The sequence below is a fragment of the Malaya genurostris genome, chromosome 1 (assembly GCF_030247185.1).
Source record: "Malaya genurostris strain Urasoe2022 chromosome 1, Malgen_1.1, whole genome shotgun sequence".
NCBI classification, from domain to species: Eukaryota; Metazoa; Arthropoda; class Insecta; order Diptera; family Culicidae; genus Malaya; species Malaya genurostris.
The window spans coordinates 63,548,012-63,563,827 of record NC_080570.1 but is presented as its reverse complement, the minus strand read 5'-3'; the positions used below and the strand labels follow the sequence as shown (position 1 = coordinate 63,563,827).

The following is a 15,816-nucleotide window of genomic DNA, read 5'->3' as shown; positions in this document are numbered from 1 at the left end:
CGATTTGCCTGGAATAATATTTCAATTCCAAGGAAATGGGAAAGATTTATTACGACAAAAAACCCTTGCCCTAAGAAGCGGGTTTCAACTCTTCTATTATAGAAAGGAATGATAATCAGAAAATTTAAACTCCTGAAAGAATATTTCACGAGATGTTCAAATTGAATTCATAAAAAGCATCACTAAACGTTCGGTAACGGTTTCTAGTTCGAAAGTTGTCGCCAGTGCCATTAAATTAATATGTTTTCTTCAGGTTACTTTCCGAATATCTCGACTATCTCCGAAAGCCTGACTCATCATCATCATCATCATCAATCGAACGTGTGGCTACTTCTGGCACCGAGAAGAGTTCGATTATCTTAATTCCGTGAAATGTGGAATGGAGGGCATATTTATTCAAATTTCATCCTCTAAGTCTGAGCTCGGTTGCGATAAGACAAGCTAATGATGTTATTAAAAAAGTTACCACCCAGTCACCCACGCGACAGCCTTCGGAGGCTGATTTGACATTCAACAGTTGATATTAATTTTTCTTTTTTTTTCTCTCCTTTCAGGTAAGTTCCTGCCAACAAAAAAACCATCAACTGCTGCAAAATTGTAAGTTCAGCCCAAAAACCAACCGCTCTAACTTCTGCTGTTGACGGATGTTCCGAGCAACCTACCGAAGCAGCACAAAACAAAAACAGCCTGTTGATTCAGTTAGTTACAGCGCACGGTAGAATCACAGAATGGCCCTCTATAATTTAGAGCCTTCCGTCGATAACGATCTGGATAATTGGAGGTTTTCTTCCCGGAACACTGCTTCTGACATCCCAACCTCTTCTGGTTGGTGGAGAGGGGATCTCTGAGGTGGGCTTCGGGTACAACCGAATGCTGTGCGGTAAAACGATGAAAATACGGTCTACCTTTCAGTGGCGGTTCAAGACCGGTCTCGATTCGAGCCTAAAATTAGTTTTGGGCGGATCCGTATTTGCGTTTGCCTCGTTGAGTGGTCGTTTGACGGAATCGTACCTCAGTCAGTTCGGAGGATGATGCTGATGATGTTCCCCGGACCTGGAACATTAGGGAACATTTGCTCTCCGTTCGCGATAGTGTAGAAAATTGGACGATTCCCATCAGGACAATGGGTCGATGTGGTTGCAAGGGACCATTCATAAATGCTGTAGTTCGAAACAATGGAAGTGCACTGTATTTCAAAAATAACACTTTGTATCGATCGAAAAAGTGGTAGAAATGTCCATTCTTGATTATCGAAATATTGAAAAAAAAATGTGTCCAAGCGTTGTCGTGATGAAAAATTATGAACTCGTATCAGTCGCATATTGTGGTCGTTTTTCCTTAAAGAATTTTCGATGTTTTTTTTGTCAAAATAATGATCACAAATTATTTATTCAAATTCTTTTCTATTAAAAACTATAATTTTCTCTCATTCTTCTAGTCTTTTTTATTCAAAATTCCGGACCAAAAAGTTCTTGTTTTCTGGATCTATGAACCAAATTATAATTATCACAAAAAGAACATTTTTCATCGATCGAAAAAGTGGTAAAAATTTCCATTTTGGTTATCCAAATATTCAAAACATGTGTCCAAGCGTTGTCGTGATGAAAAATTATGAACTCGCAACAGTCGCATATTTTGGTTGTTTTTCCTTCAAAGTTAGCTAAAAGCGGGGATTTCCCAGATTTTTTTATTTATGGCTGAAACGATTTCCACAAACTAAGATTCAAATGAAAGGTCTAATGGTTTCATAGCCTGCTATTGAATTTCATCCCGATCCGACTTCCGGTTCCGGAGATATAGGTGATACGCACAAAAAATGGAAAAAATATGCACTCACTTGTTTCAGAAATGGCTAAACCGATTTTCACCAAATAAGATTCAAGTATTCTGGTCCCGAAGCCTGCTATTGAATTTCATTTGGATCTGACTTCCGGTTCCAGAATTACATGGTAATATGTGAAAATTAGAGAAAAACTGTGCATTCAATTTTCTCTGAAACGGCTCAACCGATATCCGCAAACTAAGATTCAAATGAAAGGTCTTATAGTTTCCTAAAAATTTCTAGAACATTTTGCCAGATCCGACTTCCGGTTCCGGAACTAAAGCGTGATAAGTGGAAAATTACCAATTTCATTAGTATTTTTCACAAACGATGGTCGAAAACAGCTACAAATCCCATAAAACTGTCTGATAGTATTTTTCTAGTTTGCAGAGCTTGTTAGTTTGTGGGCATAAAAGCTTAATCCTGCACTACTGGTCCCTCCTTTTCCTTTTCCGGAAGCACCGAAAAAGGTGCAGAGAAACTTGAAAAATAGAACTCACTTCGATTTCTCTGCGATGCTTGAACCGATTTTCACATATCTTGATTTGAATTTAAGCTCATATAATCTTTAGAGCTATTGTGAAATTTTATCCGGATCCGACTTCCGGTTCCGCAGTTACAGGGCGACCAGTGTCAAAGTTTTCAGATCGCCATATTGAATGACAATATGTACCACACCGATAGAAGCAGAAAACACAAAACCATCGATGCGTGCTTTGTTCTATTTCGTAAATGCTATTAAGAAATCAAAACGGTTACGGATGTCTGCTACTAGTGTGTAATATTGGTAATAGACAGTGCTATTTTATGATCATTACGGCCGAAAGAATAAACGAATGTCAATGAATTCAAATTTTTGTGAAAAAATATGAAATTTGCACATCCGGTAGTGCAGTAATACCGTGCCGGTGCTGTAATGATGTCAATAAGAATAATAATAATAGTAATAATCCGACCACATGTTTTAGTTTGACTTACATATGCAGAAGTAACAGAAACGCAGGTTCGCTTCGTTTGTTTGTTATGAACTAAATTATAATTACCTAAAAAAGAACATTTTGCATCGATCGAAAAAGTGGTAGTAATTTCCATTCTTGGTTATCCAAATATTCAAAACAACATGTGTTCGAACGTTGTCGTGATGAAATATTATGAACTCGGTATCAGTCGCATGTGGTGGTCGTTTTACACTAAATACTGATTACAAATTATATATTCAAATTCTTTTCTATTAAAAACTATAATTTTCACTCTTCCCTCTAGTCTTTTTTCTTCAAAATTTTAGACCATATAGATCTCGTTTTTTTGGTTTTATGATGAAATCTAACCAATTTATGGTTACCTCAATAGAAGTGCACTGTATTTCAAAAGAACACTTTGTACCAATCGAAAAAGTGGTAGAAATTCCCATTCTTGGTTATCCAAATATTCAAATCAGCATGTGTCCGAGCGTTGTCATGAAGAAAAATAATGAACTCGGTATTAGTCGCATGTGGTGGCCGTTTTTCCTTCAATGCCCGCAAAAAGCGAGGTTTTCCCAGAATTTTTGATTTATTTTGTGGAAAAATGATTCCAAATTATTTATTCAAATTATGATGATATGCACAAAAAAATGGAAAAAAATATGCACTCACTTGTTTCAGAAATGGCTAAACCGATTTTCACAAACTAAGATTCAAGTAAAAGGTATTCTGGTCCCAAAGCCTGCTATTGAATTTCATTTGGATTTGACTTCCGGTTCCAGAGTTACATGGTAATATGTGAACATTAGAGAAAAAGTGTGCATTCAATTTTCTCTGAAACGGCTCAACCGATCTCCGCAAACTAAGATTCAAATGTAATGTCTTATATTTTTCTAAAGAATTCTAGAATATTTTATCCAGATCCAACTTCCGGTTCCGGAACTAAAGCGTGATAAGTGGAAAATTACCAATTTCATTGGTATTTTTTCACAAACGATGGTCGAAAACAGGTACAAATCCCATAAAACTCAACAGTTGCACTATTTATGTACCATTTAATTAAATGGTACATAAATAGTGCAACTGTTGAATATATTCCGCTAATAGCTCCAGGTGAAAAATAGGGCCCATAAAACTGTCTGATAATATTTTTCTAATTTGCAGAGCTTGTTAGTTTGTGGGCATAAAAGCTTTATCCGGCACTACTGGTCCCCCCTTTTCCTGTTCCGGAAGCACCGAAAGTGGTGCAGAAAAACTTAAATAAATAGAACTCACTTCGATTTCTCTGCGATGCTTGAACCGATTTTCACATATCTTGATTTGAATCCAAGCTCATATAATGTTTAAAGCTATTGTGAAATTTTATCCGGATCCGACATCCGGTTCCGCAGTTACAGGGCGATGAGTGTCAAAGTTTTCAGATCGCCATATTGAATGACAGTATGTATAACACCGAAAGAAGAAGAAAACACAAAACAAACGGTGCGTGCTTTGTTCTATTTCGTACACGCTATAAAGAAATCGAAACGGTTACGGATGTCTGCTACTGTTGTGTGATATTGGTAAAAGACGGTGCTGCGGTTGATAAAAATTATAGCTATTTTATGATCATTACGGCCGAAAGAATAAACGAATGTCAATGAATTCAAATTTATGTGAAAAAATATGAAATTTGCACATCCGGTAGTGCAGTAATACCGTGCCGGGGGTGTAATGATGTCAATAATAAAAATAACAAAAGTAATAATCCTACTACATGATTTAGCTTGACTTACATATGCAGAAGTAACAGAAACGCAGGTTCGCTTCGTTTGTTTGTTATGAATCAAAACTATAATTACCTAAAAAAGAACATTTTGCATCGATCGAAGAAGTGGTAACAAATTTCCATTCTTGGTTATCCAAATATTCGAAACAACATGTGTCCGAGTATTGTCGTGATGAAAAATTATGAACTCGGTATCAATCGCATGTGGTGGTCGTTTTTCCTCCAGAGTCCGCTTTATATCAATTAGTTTGGATGGATTCAATAATCCTATGATTGCTCATCCACTCGGAAGCATTTCGTAGAACATGTTCTGAATACGAAGAGTAGGAGCTTACACAGATAAAAATATTTTGTGAATTTACATCTATTTTCGTGCACATATTTGGAGCAAAATAAGGCTTAATTGAAAGATACAGTTATATTCATTGAAAATTCAATGCAATTCAATTTAGTTTTGCATCGATGAAGGTTTTCAATCAAAATTTGCATTCAACCCATGTCTATTCCATGTTACTGCTGATTTACATCTCGTGTAAATTTCATTATTTCTTTCTATGTACATTCGGGAAGAACTATTTCGAACGGCACGTCGGGCTCGGCGATTTTTTTTGGCGTTTAGGAGAGTTATCATTTTAAATCTTGTTTTGTTTTTCTCATAAAGAAAGACTATGCAGTTTCTGTGAAAGCCGACTTTTAAACCAAGACTTCGAGTGTCATATACCATTCGAATCAGTTCGTCGAGATGGCAAGATATATTTGTGTGTTAGATTGCGTAACAAAAACATCTCTCCAAAATGCCTGAACGGGTTTTCAGAAACTTGAGCTCCGATGAAATACACTTTTACCCAGAAAAAAATTGTTAAAATTTCGTATGGATCTGACTTCCGGTGGCAATTACATGGTGATGAGTGGAAAAACTGTATATTCAATATTTTGTATTTATGAAACAAGATATGAAGAAAAGCTAAGTTCTCAAAAATATTAAATACATTCATCAAGCTCACAGCTAATATAAGCAAGGATGACTTCTATCGTATCAACTCTTGCAACTCTTCACACGATTCAATCAGTGCCAGCAAAGAAAGACGGATATCTTCTCAGCAACATAAACCCGGCATGGTTCATTTAACATAGAATGAACACCAGTGCGAGAGTGAATTTCTTTCGATGACCCGTCTGAGCATCACGGGTTAGCACGCTGCGGTGGGGATTCGCTCTGAAGCAACAAACGGTCACTCATTCTCGTGTTGCGATCTGATTCTATACGGGCAGTGGATAATTGCAATAGAATCATTTTACTATTGCCGCTTATTCTATCTATGTGCATATAACCTTTGTATAAGTTGTGTCTATGAAAATGTCTGTGGGAATCCTACACAGCGCTGATCATTGCAAAACTGTATCTATTCTTGTAAGGGCCGTGAAATACTCAGAGTATGAGGTGAAACGAAGAAATGTAGAAAAATTCTCTCACGGTTCATGCATTTAGAGGCAGCGAGTTCTTGTAGCATCATCTACCAGATTGTATAAAAATTCTTTCTGTCAAATTATCAGCAATCACCAACACTGAATGTAAGTTGGGGCCATCAACTGATTCCGGAAACATCGGAAATAGGGAACAAAAAATTCCTAAACCCAACTAACTCTATTTTCTCTGTAAGGTCCAATCGATTTCCTCAATCTCAGTTTAAAATAAAAAGTCTTAAGATCCTATACTCATGAGTTTTGTCCGAATCGGAATTCCGGCTCCGGAATTACAGGGTAGAGATTGTTTGATATTTCAAGCCAGTCATTTGGAGTGATGCTGAAAAAAACGGGGGAAAATATTTTATTCTGACTCAAAACTATTTGGTTTTGTAGGTTTTCTAGTTCATGCCCGAATAAACTTATTCATTAGATTTATTCAATGTAAGTTTTTTGAAGATATTCTTAGAAATATTTATGAGAATGTGAGTAATATAAGAGAAACATCATCACAGCACTAAGTGGATTGAAACAGATTTTTACGTTTAGTCATCAGTCCCAACTTAACTCAACTTAGCAGTTCAACGTAAAGCCCCCTTTCGGCGAAATGACCCTTTCGACGAAATTAACCTTTCGGCGAAACGACTTTCGGTCAAATGAACTCAGTTCCATTTCCAGAATTTATGTCCAGAATCCAGATTCAGAATACAACGTTTCAGAACTGCAATCTGTACCTAAGCTAAAGGAACTAAATTATAAACTTTAGTTCTAGATCCGGAATTTAGTACCAAAATTTTGGTGCAGAATTCAGGCTCAGAACACCGATTTGAAATTCCGGTTTGGAATCCGGAGATGTAATTCTCGAACTTTTTAGTCATTAGACTCTGGAACTGCTTTTTTGTACCGAATTCTGATGCTGGATTATGTAACGGAATTCTGAAAACGGAATTGAGGAACAAATTTCGGACCTGGAATCTAGAACGAATTTCAACAACTGGAACTGTATTTTAAAACTAAATTTTGTAACGAAAGCTCAGGATTAGTTCTAGAACCCAGCTCCTGAATTCAGAGTGTGATTCTTGATTTTCGAATTGCATTCGGAGAATGGAACTAAAATTGGGACCAGGATTCTGGAAATAAAAACCGAGATTCAGGTTCATGCAAAAATCTAGCTCCAGCATTCCCAAATTCCAGGGTTGTTACGGTCGCGCGGATTTCGCGGTTTTCGCGGATTTCGCGATTTTCGCGGATTTGGCGCGGTTTCTGCTAAGATTTTGATGCTATGGCGCGGATTTAGCGCGAATTTCAGAAAACATCATTCCATAAAATTCTTTGCAAATTTTTGAAACTTGTGAGTTTTATGAAACCCTAAAAAATTAAAGATGGGCGAACGTTTCAGCAATTGGTCGAGATGGCCGAATTTTCCCTTGATAAAACTAAAATTTACTAGAAGGAGGTTCTAGCCAATGTTTTCTTCAGTGGACAAAATTTCGATTTTATGCTTTTCGATCTCGAGTGATACAAGTTGCTATTTCAACATTTTGCACCCAAGGATATTGATGTCAGATGGAAGATATCGTCTCAGTGATAATACATTCAATAATGCAAAGATTGCGATTTGCGATGCGATTCTTCAATAATATGGTAACAAATTTTGTGTATGATAAAAATCGAATTCTTAAAGCAAAATTTACACGACATGCTTACGAAGCGAAGTCTGACAATAAAAGAAACGAAGAAGTTCTGGGATTCTATTCGTGGTGATAAGAAAGTGTTCTAATAGTTAGTTGGTTCCACCATCCAACATTTTCAATTGTTCTTTCCGTTCTGGAATTTTTCCTGAAATATGGAAGAAATCATATGTGAACAAGTGTATAGTATCCAACTACTTTGGAATTGTTGCTTTGTGCGCTGTATCGAAGCTGTTTGAAATTATAGTTCTGGATTTTATAACACATAGTTGCTCTGACTACATGTCAGAGACTCAGCTTGGATCCATGCCAAAGCTTTCAACTTCCCCTGCTGCGTTCGACGAAATAAATCATCACATAACGATCTCCAAGTTAGGTAGACTGGGATTAAATGGATCATTTTTTAATTGGCTTCGATCATATCTAACTGGTAATGAAATGATAGTGAAAAAAGGAGCCTGTTCAACCTCACCAAGTGCTGTTACATCTGGAGTTTCTCAAGGAAGTCACCTTGGACCGTTCATAATTTTATTGTATCTCAACGATTTAAATTTTTCGATCAAGTGTATGAAACTATCGTTCGCTGATGACTTTCGTATTTCATATTTCAAAATTGTTTAAATGCCACTAAATGCTCCGTCGTCTCTTTTTGTAGCAAAAAGTCTGTATTCAAGTTCGACTATAATATGCCACAAACTGTTCTCGAAAGCGCATCGTCTGTTAAGGACCTGGGTGTTCTGGATGCAAGTTAAATTTTAAAGAGCACATAGAACTTTCAATTGTTACAATTTGACATTCGACGTCGTAGTTTTCCTATTTTTTTCTTCGGATTCCCTATGTTAGAACTAATTATGGATATAACGAGCTCATTGCTAGCATGTTCCGCATATTTAACAAATGTTTCAATTCTTTCGACTTTCATTTATCACGTAATGTTATCAAGAAATCGTTTCTTATGTTACTGTCTCATTAGATGTAGTTACTATAGAAGCACTAGATTTAAGCAAATGTATCATTTGGATGATTTTGATCTATTGATGCAAAAGATGAGGAGTTTTTATGCCTGCTGGAGAACAAATTTGACAGAAACTAATTCCAGTGGGCTTTTCCCTGATTCAAATAAAAGAAGAAAAGATGATTTCCTCCTCAGACATTCAGAGTGAAATCTGACAACAAAAGAAGGCGCTATTATAATTGCAACTGATACTAAAAAGAGTGAATCAGATCATCCTGATGTGGTCTACCTAAAAATTCTTCTTACCAAGAAGGAAATGTTTGCCGAGCAAAAAGATGTCGAAACAAAAAACAAATATCTTCGATGAAATGTGTAAGCATTTTTATTTTTACTGTAACATTTTCCGTACATCAGAGAGTATTAATTAAGGATCAAGAATAAACCAAGTTAGCTTGTGTATTACGTACAATTTATTCAGTACGTATGTTATAGATTAATATATGCAGTGCAACGAGTTTATTAAAGTGACTTGCAGGATTGAGTTTCAAACAATCTTTTTTAACAATAATTTATTCTCGAATGCATGTTAAGCCTGACATTTTGTATGATATATCAGTTTTAAACAATTTTTCACCAACGTTTGATGGAAAATTGCTTACATTTTATGAATATAGATTTTAATCCCTTAATAAAAAAAGTTGACAACACTGCTTCAAATCATTTGTATTAGATTGCGCTACACAAAATAAGCAAAACTAAATATTTTCTGTTACAAAAGTAGTAAAAATAAATAGTTTTACGACAACATGCCATTTCCATTGCCTTTCGCGTGTTAAATTAAAGGTTCCTATTTTACGGGTTTACTTATAAAAGCTACGGAAAAAAATTCTGCAAGAGGAAATCCATATAGGAATGTGTTTGTTGCTAATCAAATGTGTCAGTGGAAGTAAGCGTTAACTGAGACAATTTTTCTCGAGCAGTTTTAAGGAAAACCGAAGAGTCCTAGACTAAGACACTTTTCTTGAATTGCAATTTTAAGCAGAATGAACTGATTGGTTTATTTTTCAACCATATGGAAGATTTATTGATTAAAATCAGTAAAATAAGCGCCGGAATTTGTTTTTACGCACATATTGTTGACATTACTCATACGCTTGCAAAAAGTCTTGCTCCTTAACTAAGGGCATCGAAAAAGATGAAGAATAAAAATGAAATCGTTTTCATTGGGTTTCTCGAAGTAACGTGCTGTATGCGGACTTATTTATTGTGTTCATATGACAAACTTATGCAGATTTTTAAACTATATTTAAGTGAATTTTCAAGTACTGCGGAAAGTATCACCTGCATAAAAATAGTTGTCTAACGCTTCACTCGAATTTTAGTTTTCAACTTCGCGCGGATTTCGCGTGTTTTAGTGTTCGACTTCGCGCGGATTTCGCGCGTTTTGATTTTGAAATTTTTCGTAACAACCCTGCAAATTCCCAAAGCAGGTTTTAAATAATAGAACTGGATCTAAATTCTGTATCTGGTTTTTGAAACTGCTATCTTATCCTGAAATAGAAATTCAAGTTCAGAATGCAGATGAGACTGCGTTCTAAGTTCCATTTCCAAAATTTAGGTCAAAAATCCAGGTTCAGAATAATTTGTACTGAATTCCATAACTGAAATCTGCACCTGGAATCTGGAACTAATTTATAAACTTGAATTCTGAATCTAAAATTCAGTATTAGATCAGAATCCAGATCCAGAATTCAGTTCCAAAATTTTTGGTGAAGAATTCTGGCTCAGAAGTCCGGTTCATAATTCTTTCAGAGTCAGAATTCAGGAAAGTTTTAGACAATATATTCTTGAACTGAATTTTGTACTTGAATTCTGAAACCAGGTTCTGGGGCTGGATTTCGTAACTGAATTCAGGTACCTAATTGTGGACCTGGAATCTGTAACTGAATTCTAAAACTGAATTTGGAAAGTGATTTCCGGACTTGGATTTTCGACCTGAATTCTGAAGCTGGATATAGGTTCAAATAAGAATCCAGGTCCAGAGTTCAGTTTTCCAATTCCATGTCTCGAATGAAGTAGATGGTGGGGTATGCAAATTCTTCAACTCGAACCCCATTCGTACCCGATCTAAAAAAATTAAAAACTTTTACCCGTACCCAAATTCGAACCCAACTTCCATCCGATAAAAATATTAAAAGCTCACCCGTACCCGATCCGAACCCGAAAAAATTGGGGTATTCGAGTTCGAATACCCGAGACCCGACCAAATTGTTTAACCCGAACTCGATCCGCACCCGTTTAAAGGTGAAATATGCGTACACGCGCAGACATTTTTCGATCTCGTCGAATTGAGTCGAATGGAGTCAGAATATTCTTCGGTGTTTTTAATTTTCTTTACATTATTTTAATGGCCGTCGTTTTAAGTGATAGTTGGAGATTCCAACTACTCATTACTGTAATTTGGGAACTGCAAGTCGGATCGAAAACAGAAATTATGTGAAACTTTAAATTTATACCTTTGAATCAAAACGTGTGACAATCGATGAGATGTCGAAGTGAGTTTCACTTTACAGCTTTTGGCAATTATTTATGGTACTTCAGGGACTCAGGGGCCAGCATAACGGCCAAAACGGTTCGTATGTTCCATGAATTAACATGACGAATAAATTGTAATGGTTTTGAGGCCAACTTAGAATATTTTTTGGTATCGTCATCTTTTATGGCGGTTTGAATTCGAAAAACTCATCACCCTGTGGTAATTTGAAGGGGAAAAAGCTTGCTTTTACCCCCAAATTTATGCTAGGTGCACATAACCATTTTCTTAAGTTTACGTTTCGTCTTCGACTCATCAGTGCGTCAGCAGATTATGCTGACGCAAACCCCCGGATCAACATAATCCGTTGAGCAGACGTAAAGTTAATGCTATTTGCAAGACACTTTTTTATTACACAAAGCAGTGTAACGTCTAAACTGACGTCTCGAACGAAACAAGTTTCGGCTTACTGGCCGTACAGATTGTGGTAATTTGAAGGGGAAAAAGCTTGCTTTTACCCCCAAATTTATGCTAGGTGCACATAACCATTTTCTTAAGTTTACGTTTCGTCTTCGACTCATCAGTGCGTCAGCAGATTATGCTGACGCAAACCCCCAGATCAACATAATCCGCTGAGCAGACGTAAAGTTAATGCTATTTGCAAGACACTTTTTTATTACACAAAGCAGTGTAACGTTTAAACTGACGTCTTGAATGAAACAAGTTTCGGCTTACTGGCCGTACAGATTGTGGTAATTTGAAGGGGAAAAAGCTGTATCACCCTGTATTTCCAGAATCGGAATTACAAAAATTTCCATTTTTTGTATGGTATCATTTAGTTTGAATTTTTGTTTACAAAACCAGTTCAGCGATCTAAGCGAAAAACGAGTGACATTATTTTAATTTCGTTACACATATCATCCTGTAGTTCCGGAACCAGAAATCGGATCCAAATGAAATCCAGAAACATTGTATGAGTGAATAGGACTTTTCATATGAATCCAAGTTTGCAGCAGAGGTAGAAATAAGCCTCTTTTGCGCACGAATATGTGAATCAAGATTTCCGATTGTGAATAAAAAAACCGAACACCGTGAATTAAAAAATTTGGTAACAGAATTGCGATTATTTTTTAAGTTTTGGGAAATGTATGTTGTACAGAGTATCAGCAGACCTTATGCATATGCGCTCTTTTTTGTGCTGAGACAAATTTGTTCTCTTTCTCAGAAGACAGACGAAGAGCTTTAGCTGCTCTCACAAAAACTCATTTAATGTATGTACAATGCTTCGTAGGTTCTCAGTGCATTGTTATACCATTCAATGATTTTTGCTCGATTCTTGCACTTAAAATGGCTTTAAACGTTTTCTGCTATGAAAAGTTCAAGTACAGTTTTAGCACACGAAATATTAATTCGGTTTTCATATTCAAAACTACTTACAGGGGGTTCAACGACAAGTTGCCCTTGCACTCACGAGCTTAGATTCAAAACAAAGTTATTATTAATTGAATTTCATACAGATCTAACTTCCGATTTTGCAATTCCAGAATTATGAGGCATTTAACCTTATGGTTATTCACCACTCCGGATCAGAAAAACTTCACCAAAAAAATTAAAGTTGAACACGAAAAGGTTATAAGTCTTCAAAACTTGCCTTACACATACATTTCAAATTACCTTCATATCGAATATATAAACAGATTAAGAAATATATTTTAAAAATATGACGAGTTAGATTTTAGGCTCATTTGACAGAACATTTTGCTGAGAATCTACGAATAGTTTAGGCATTATTTTTTAAATTTTTTGCATCTAATTAGAAAACAATATCTATATGTAAAACATTCTGCAGTTTGAACTTTACAGGCAGTGAAATTGTTATCTACTCTTGAATCAGGGCTGTAAAAATCAAGATCAAAATATCATCAAATCATAATCTCTAGCAAAGATGATCTTTCTCAATAAAGATCATCATTGATCTAATCGTTTCAAGATCAGTTGATCTTTGAATTACATCGATTAAAATCAATACTGATTGAAATTTCGTCACACAAAATCGGTAATGATTTTGAGTTACTATTATCACTGATTCCTGTAAGATCATATCATATCACTAGACGATCAGCTTTGAGCACTGTGGAAGAAAATCACATATGAGAAAGATCAGGCATGAGTGCCGATTGATTTACGTCTAAAATCGTTGATCCCGATGAGGAGTGTGAAAATTAGTGACAGCAGTAATCTTACAGGAATTTTTAACTAAGGATAACGCGTATCAATAAGACTTTTAAAATCGTTGAAAATTGCCAATTTTGTATCTTTGGGAAGTTTAGTGATGGGTGAAAAGAAATGTTTAATACTATGTTCACACTATGAGTTAAAACATGTTATAACTCCGATTTCATGTTTTAAGCGAAATAACATGTTTTACTTTTGCGTTATTTCATATTCATAAACGTCACATTAAAACATGTTTTCCCGAAATAACATGATATAATTGTCAGTAAAGCACAACCCTGCTAGCATTTTCCTTCACTTTTTGACTATGTCAATTGACAAGCTGTTCAACAACAGCAGTTTTCCATCAATAAATCATAATAAAACAAAACTGAAAACTGGTACCAACGTTGCCAGGTATACCGATGTCTCGGTATTTATACAGATTTTTGACCTCTATATCACAATACAGATTTTTGACCTCTATATTCACGAATCACACAGATAAGTACCGATTTTGGTTTTTAGCTTGAATAGACATGAGAAAAGGTTGTCGTGGGACCTTTTTTTTCGCTCACCTTTTCTACTACTTATGTAGAAGAGATATTGATACCGATATGATACAGATAGATTTTTGCACCGACTACATATTTTTGGGAAAATGACCCGGCAACGCAGATAGGTACAACCATTTTGCTTAGTGTGAACAGTGCGGTTTTAACTTTATTTATAAGGGTGTTCAAATTGTGGAAAGTAATCAATTTGTAACTTTCAGGAGCATTTTTAACAGTCCTTATCACCAGAGTTGACAAAAACACCGGTTTCGTTACAGCACGGTTTACGAAGTTTCTATACATGTTCTTGTTTGATACAAACCGTGTTCGATTTCGGAACCTGTTGTTTGGTTCGCGATCAAATGAATACTAGATGAAGGGAAATAAATGCTATATGAAGGGTTTATAAGAATAATCAGTTTGGATCGCAATCACATTGATAATGTTATTTTAACAGTTTTCATTGTGCAATAGCAATACGCAATGGAAAATTATTTAAAAGGTGTACCACACCAAAGAGTGATCATAGCGACAAAAAACTTTGTTTTTTTTTGCTGGTTGATGCTGATGATAATGTTCATGCACTATTTAGATTAAACCCTATTTGACATGAATTTGATTTATAGATGTAACAGGAGCGCAGCATTTGACACAGCGTTTGAATTGGCGTAACAAAATCCTGCACTACTGTTACTTCCGTGTATGATATTCAAGTTAAATAGTTATTTTTTTTGCTGATGATACTCCTCCACCACGACGGTTTTACTGAATAAATTTCAAACACATCACAAAACGTGGAATTTCGATGCGATCAACGAAATACCAAAATATCTTAACAAAAATCATTCGTTTCAAAATTCATTATAATATCTACAATAAATATGTGATATAAAAAGATAATACTGATTATTTTTATCACCGAGAACAGGCATCCGAGCAAGTACGAACTTTTTCTAAAAAGCTGTGTAAAGCATACAAGTAAAAATCCGTTAAAAATCACCGCTGCGTACGACTTTGCACGCATGAATTACCATTGTATGAAAACTGATACGCAAGAGCATATAAGGGATTACTGGGATGCTCGAAGCACCTCTGCAGGAGAATTGCTACTTTGTGATTACTTTTAAAATCAACCGTTAAATTATTGGAATCTCTACTTGGATGTCTGTTCTCTGTGTTTTTATTTACTGTGAATCAATAAATTTGCTTATTCCCACCCCTGGTTTGCAGTATGTATGTATGTATACCAAAAAGTTACGTTCTTCCAGCAATTATTGCTGTAATTAGTTTAAATCTAAATCAATATGAAATTGTTTTGAATTCGAAAAATTATGTTCCCAGAAACGAACCGTGCTAAAATCGAAATAAGGCAAAATGTCATGAAAAATGATGCCATTCCCAGTCTATTTTCTCTCACAAGTGCTGTTAGTGCACAAATTCTTGTTTCGAAACATGACAGATGTAAACAATGCACTATGGATAAGATTTACTTGTATTTTCAGGTTTATTTGTCATACGGTTCACAAGTCACAGAAGATAGTCGATGTGACATTTTTATTGAATTCACCCTTTAGAGCCCACCGAATTCGAATCTACAGCATAGAAGTCCGGTTTGTGTGTCTGTTTCAGTCTGAATTCGTCTCTATAAGATTGCGGCTTGTTGCTCAAGGTTGTGATTTCATTGGTTACCGTTTTGTGTAACAGATTATTCGGTACGATTTCGGAACGTAAAAAAGCTTTTTATTGATTTTTTTTCAATTTGTCTTACGTTTCGTCTTAGAGGCGGTTCTGACGTCTCGGACGACGAAATGCTATCGACATTGTTTGGGATCATTAAAATGAAGCTTCGAAAT

The 15,816-nt window shown here is 35.7% G+C and overlaps 1 protein-coding gene across 9 annotated transcripts in view; it reads left to right on the top strand.

The window, feature by feature from the left end:
- Positions 1-15,816, top strand: part of LOC131440264 (sterile alpha motif domain-containing protein 5) — a 657,981-nt gene that overhangs the window by 172,694 nt on the left and 469,471 nt on the right. Inside the window, exon 3 of one of the 9 annotated variants that reach the window (XM_058611385.1) lies at positions 555-1,297. The exons of the other annotated variants lie outside the window; for them this stretch is intronic. Coding sequence (XP_058467368.1) covers positions 555-641 — 87 coding nt within the window. The 3' untranslated portion in view covers positions 642-1,297. Of the gene's footprint in view, positions 1-554; positions 1,298-15,816 lie in introns of those variants that run through there. 9 annotated transcript variants of the gene reach the window in all.